The following is a 6000-nucleotide window of genomic DNA, read 5'->3' as shown; positions in this document are numbered from 1 at the left end:
GGTGCCTTCTGCCCGGGGACGCCCCGGCCGCGAGGCCGCGCGTGAATGTGTGCGAGGGCCCCGCGGAGCTGCGGCCGGAATACACGCTGTCACCCCGCTTTCCACAAACCACCACACAGACCTCCCCCTCCCCACCCCCAGCCCCGCCTGCCCCAGCCCCGCCGCCGCCGCCGCCGCCGAAACTACCGGGCCTACGGCCGCCCCGGCCCCTCACCGTCGGCTCGCCTTTCCCCTCGCCCGCTCGCGCGTCCCCGGCAGCAGCACCATGTTGAATCGCGTCCCCGGGCCGAGCCGCCTGGGCCGGCGGCGCTGAGAGGCGGGCGAGAGCCGGGCCGCGGGAGGGAGGGAAGGAAGGGGTGGGGGCCGCGCTCGCCCCGCGGCTTCGCGCGGATCCGGCAGTCGCCTGCCCCTCTAGTTTCGCTCCGATTTCTTTAAACTTTTTTAGAAATTCCCCTCCCTCCTTCCCTCCTCTCCCCTTGGCCTCCTGCTCCCTCCTTCCCCTCCTCCTCCTCCTCCTCCCCCTCCCTCCCTCCCTCCCTGCGCCGCCGCCGCCGCCGCCGCCGCCGCCGCCACCGCCGGCCCATGACTGAGCCCCGCCGCCGCCGGCCGAGGAATGGGCTCCGGGCTCTGGTAGGAAGCGCAGGGAGCGGGGGGCGCTTTTAAAACACCGATCTGGGTTTTTTTAAAACCTCCTTCGAAAAAATAATGGCAAACTCGACGGGGAAGGCGCCTCCGGACGAGCGGAGAAAGGGACTCGCTTTCCTGGACGAGCTGCGGCAGTTCCACCACAGCAGAGGGTGAGAGCAGAACCGGGGGGGCAGCGCCGGGGCGAGCCGGGGCGAACGGGGCTCTCCCGCCCGGGCCGCCGCGGGGTCCCGGCTGACAAGTGCGGGGCTTTCTCTCTCCCGCAGGTCGCCTTTTAAAAAAATCCCTGCGGTGGGTGGGAAGGAGCTGGATCTTCACGGTCTCTACACCAGAGTCACTACTTTAGGCGGATTCGCGAAGGTGAGTGGAAGTTTTAATTTGTATTTCCCTCTCACTGGTCTCCTCCAAAAAGTCTCCTTTGACCCCGGAGTGGGCGCTCGGGGCCGGGGGGGTGGCCCGCGGGGGCCAGAGGCGTTCTTTTCGCTCCCAGCCGGTGGCACGGAGGCGGACGGCGGTGGGGCTGTTTTTGGCCTGGTGGCTCGCGTGCGCGCGGCGGGCGCGGGGCTCGGCGGGCGGGCGGCCCGGCGCCGGCTCGCGCCCTGCCCGGTGCCCGGCCGGCCCGGCGGGGTCTGAGCGCCGCGGCGGGGAGTGCGGGCGTGCGGGGCGCCCGCCCGAGCCCCGCGCCCGCCCCGCGCCCGCGCCCGCCCGCTCGCTCGCGAGTCAGCTCTGCCGCCGCTGCCGCTCTAGCACAGGCGGAGACACAGAGACACACAGACTCTGAGAGCAGTTTTCGTGCAACTCAAAATTAGCGCGGGCAGGTTTAACATCGATAATCGGCTGCGAAATGATCCCGGCAGCCGGGGGCACAGCCTCGGCCCCTTCGCTCTCGGTTTATACAGCTAACAAAAGAAACCAGGACCTGTCTCCAAATAGCCATCTTAGGCTTCAAGGCTAGGCAGAAGCTGTAGGCCTCAAAGAAGGGCCTATGGAGATGGATAGATCTGGGAGAGGGATCGGAATCGGCCCCGGCCCCCCCAGAACCTGCGGACGTCGCTCTCCGGAACAGTATTGATCCTTTTGAACTTTTTTTTTTTTTTTTTAGTGTAAACGGACCGCGTTGAGATTTAAAAGGGGGCGACAGAGGGACTTGCGATTGGTTATTGTCCGGGCTTCAAAAACAAAACAAACCCACCAACCCCCCCCCGCCCCCCAAACAAAACAAGTGCTCTTAAATACTGGGCTCTCGGGTGAAAACACAGTGATTCAAGCAGCCCTTGCTTAGTTACTCTTACGGATCGAGCCGAATCACCCACTGATGCCTGAGGTATCTGCAGATCTCTGTAGAATGGGTATTTATTTCAGAGTTAGGTTAGAGTTTTCTTGAATTGTGCACTTTCAGACAAGTGTGGCTGTGTTTTTAACAGGTTTCTGAGAAGAATCAGTGGGGAGAAATTGTTGAAGAGTTCAACTTTCCCAGAAGTTGTTCTAACGCTGCCTTTGCTTTAAAACAGTATTACTTGCGGTGAGTAGTAGTGACTCTTCCAACAGTGTTTGCGAATAAGGGATTTATGGGGAGATTTGTTTTAGCAAAAAGAAAAAAAAAAAATCCCCAAACAAGAAACAAACCTTGCACACCAAAACAGTCCAAACTTATGTTAATTTCAGTCTGAGAAACATTAAATATCCGTAAAGTGAGATTATAAGAAGGTGAAAGTTTTCCTCACCTATTTTAGGATTGTTTACATTTTTCATACAGAATCATTACAGGTGACACCCCACCCCCATCTTGGTAAACATTCTTTGGTGACATAGTTATTGATTGTTTGATATCCACAGAGGGGCAGAAAGGTGATGCTTAGTAAGAGTTAAGGTAATTAATGAAACTTCGGATCCCTTGGGAAATTTTTTTCTTTGTTTTGGAAACTCCTTTGCCTTTTAAAATTCTGACTTTAAGATTTTTTTAAAAAATGAAACCTCTGTGTGGAACCGTGTCACTGAGTAGTTTTTCAGTAGAATATTTCTGCATAGCATAGCATGTTGGTGCCTTAAGTGGCCAGGATTGTTCTTAAAATATATATATATATAAAATATATATATATATATATATTTTTTTTTTTTGGAATTTTTGAATGACTTAAAAACCTTTAAAAGGATTATTATCTATTTAGGAAAATTAGGGATGCTGCAAAATGGAATACTTTGATTTGGATTTTCCTTCATTCTTCCCCTTCTTTTTTGACTATTTATTTGACAAAGTAAATTTCTTATTTAGTTGGCATGTGATACAGTTTAGATAATATGTTTTGTGATTCAGCCTTAATTTTTTCTCAGTTTTTCTCCTAGGAATATTTTTATATTGTAATTTATTATGAGGTCATCTTTTATTTTTAATATTTATTTTACTTACGCATAAAGGCTCTTTAGTTGGTGTTTGTTATTTAAAACTAAAATAATGCTCTTCATATTTATTGCTTTTTAATAGTGATGTTATAGGATGGCCTTTTAGGTAATGTGGCTTCTGCATAATTTGAGCTTGGCGTTTATCATTGCTCCAAATGCAATATCCAGATGTAGATATTCTGTGTTATGTTCAGCATTCTGGAATAGGAAATGCAGTAATTGCACAGGTGTACTTTCTGTTGGCTATCTTAGATTGACTTCAGGCTTGAAGCTGAAGAGTTTGCAGAACTTTGTGAGTAGTTACTGAGTTACACAGAAGTTTAGAAAATATTAAATATGGTTAGTTGTTATCTCTTGTGAGGGTGTGATGGCATGTGTCAGAGTGCATTTTAAAATAAAAGACTGAAACAAAAAACAAAGTAAAACAAAATTAACCTTCAAAATTGTTGATTTAGTAATGTGGTGAGAAGTAGAAAATTTTTTATTTATGGTGATACTTACTTGCTCATTTTCATTTATAATATTGAGAGGAGTACTGTTAATAACATGTCCTGGTTTTCTGGTAATCAGTTTGAACCATTTGGTTTAGACTGTTTAAAATACATGTTAAGTTATGCCTGATATTTATTGGATGATTGATTGATTGATTTTAATATCCAGAAGGTACTGTATGATATATATGTTTCATGGGATGTGTGTTTTTCTGAAGAGTTTACATTCATACTAATAGAGCTTACATTCATACTAATAGAGCTTTAGCATAATCAAATGGCTAGACTCCCAGTTTATTATAAGTTACATAAATATTGTTTTTCCAGTTGTGATTTCTATCTTGGGATCTATCATCCATTGATGATACTGTTTTTAACAGTAGTAGTTTCAAGATTGTTCACAACTCTATATTGTTCTTGGGTCAGTTTGAGTTTTATGCTCTTATTAGAAGCTACATTTTGAACTATGTCCTTAGCTAAACTTGTTTTTCCTCCATATGTCACTCTCCAGGTTTGTTTTTTGTAGGATTGTAGCTAGGCTACTAGGAAAAAAATTGAAGTATTTGTTTTGGAAAATAAAACCATGTGAAGATTTGCATGGCTTGTAAAGAAATACAAAATAAATATGCTGGTCAAAAATTGGGTACTACCAACCTTGGAAGGTTTTTTTCCATAGTGGTGTAATATTGCACAGTTAGAGGACATGTATTATGATGGGTTTTACACCTTCCTCTGAAAAATCTTAACTGGCAGACAGGATGCCAAGCTTTCACAGTAATTCTGTTACTTAACCATAAGAGTGCCTCTTCATAGTAACCAACAGTAATCAAGTGACTTTGTAAGTTCCCTCTTTGATATGTCAAATTGAGTATCATGGTTTCTGATGAGTAGATAATGCAGTGTGTTTTATAAATCACAGGTGGACTAATTTTTTTTTAATATGAACTGCTGTTTCATTTGACTTATTGTAAGGACTGTCATTACTTGTGTTCTTGTTTAGAAGTTTAAAATTTGCTGACATTCCTCTGTAGTTAGATGGGTAGCTGTTAGCCTGGTATTTTATGATATATTTTCATGATATTGCAGACATTTAAATAAAGAAGAGCAAACTAATATGCTGGCCATTCTAACAGACATAGACATCAGATACAGAGACTTGAGTTTAGTGGTCTGCCAAAAGTTAGCTTGATTGTGTCAAACATACACTTATTCAGTTGTAGATTGTCTACAAAAATTTCTCAAAGTCTAAAATTGAAAATGCAGTTGATTATTTGTTTTAACATTGGCAGTTAATTTTTAAAAATAAAAGTGCCTACTGATAATGTGTAAAAGTACTATATTTAAAGCTTGGATATTACTCATCTATTATGTCTATGTATTTTGTTTTCACTTAGTTCCGTTCTTGGCATGTACATCTCAATATATTCCACAGATGTTCATTATTAGAATATCTTTATAAGTATAAAAGGATAAGTTAATAATTTCCCACATTTTGTAGATGAAGAAGTTAAAGTGCAAAAGTATCTAAATGGCTTTAGGGGCATTTGTTAATTGGACAAAAAAGTTGTATTCTTGATATGTGTTCAGTAATATTTAATCAATCTATTATGAATTCACTTTGTTAGTCAAAGTGATTTTAAGGAATTAAAATATAATTGGAAATTACTTATGGTTAAATTTATGCCTGAGTGTATTTATACCCAGTGTTTTCCATATTTACTCAGTTAATTTTATATTTTCATTTTGTTTTGGTGCTAAGATTGGGGGACAATTTACTGCTCTTACTTTTTGTTAAGAATTTGAAACCTTGGTATGAAGATTTAGGTAAATATTTCAAATAGTTGAAGAATTTTGTTTTAGCTTACTGATGCCAATAGTACAGCTATAGTCAAGGTTAAGTTGATGTTTCCATTATAAAACTTGATTTTTTGAAAAAGAGGTGAAATACCTTGGACTTAAAAAAATTTGTTGTATAACGCTGTATATTACTGATTTTCTTATAAAATGATTTTTTTACATGTACCTACCTTTGGAATAGTCAGAAACTTAATTGTAGAATTGTACCCGCTATAGTGAATTTTCAGTTTCATTGTGAATTTATTTTTTTCCCCCCTTGGTGGATGAAGCCCTGCCTTAAATTATACCAATTAAAGTTTATATTTATCAGGTAAATAGAATGAATACACTTGTGTGCTGGGTGGTTAGTGTCTACCATGTAGATCACTTTTTTTAAGAGAAAGTCTTTTATGAATCATGAGGTTAAATGAAAGAATGCTTCAAAGTTGTAATATAAGTAAATAAAGTAATACATTGAGTTTGTGTATCAACAGAATTGGTAGATGGAGATTGCTCTCCTTATTTAAGGAAGGAAAATAAAAGTAATATGAAGACTGGAAGAAAAATTGTATCTAAATAAATTATTCATATATGCATTTTAAAATTAATTTTGTAAACTATAACCTTT

The 6000-nt window shown here is 42.2% G+C and overlaps 1 protein-coding gene across 1 annotated transcript in view; it reads left to right on the top strand.

Moving 5' to 3' along the window:
* Positions 1-455: 455 nt before the first annotated feature.
* The window catches only part of ARID2 (AT-rich interaction domain 2), a 169178-nt gene continuing 163633 nt past the window's right edge, over positions 456-6000 (top strand). Inside the window, exons 1-3 of the mRNA XM_061205258.1 lie at positions 456-797; positions 912-1005; positions 2070-2167. Coding sequence (XP_061061241.1) covers positions 706-797; positions 912-1005; positions 2070-2167 — 284 coding nt within the window. The 5' untranslated portion in view covers positions 456-705. The remainder of the gene's footprint in view (positions 798-911; positions 1006-2069; positions 2168-6000) is intronic.

The sequence above is a fragment of the Eubalaena glacialis genome, chromosome 11 (assembly GCF_028564815.1).
Source record: "Eubalaena glacialis isolate mEubGla1 chromosome 11, mEubGla1.1.hap2.+ XY, whole genome shotgun sequence".
NCBI lineage: Eukaryota > Metazoa > Chordata > Mammalia > Artiodactyla > Balaenidae > Eubalaena > Eubalaena glacialis.
This window is presented reverse-complemented; position numbering and strand designations above follow the sequence as displayed.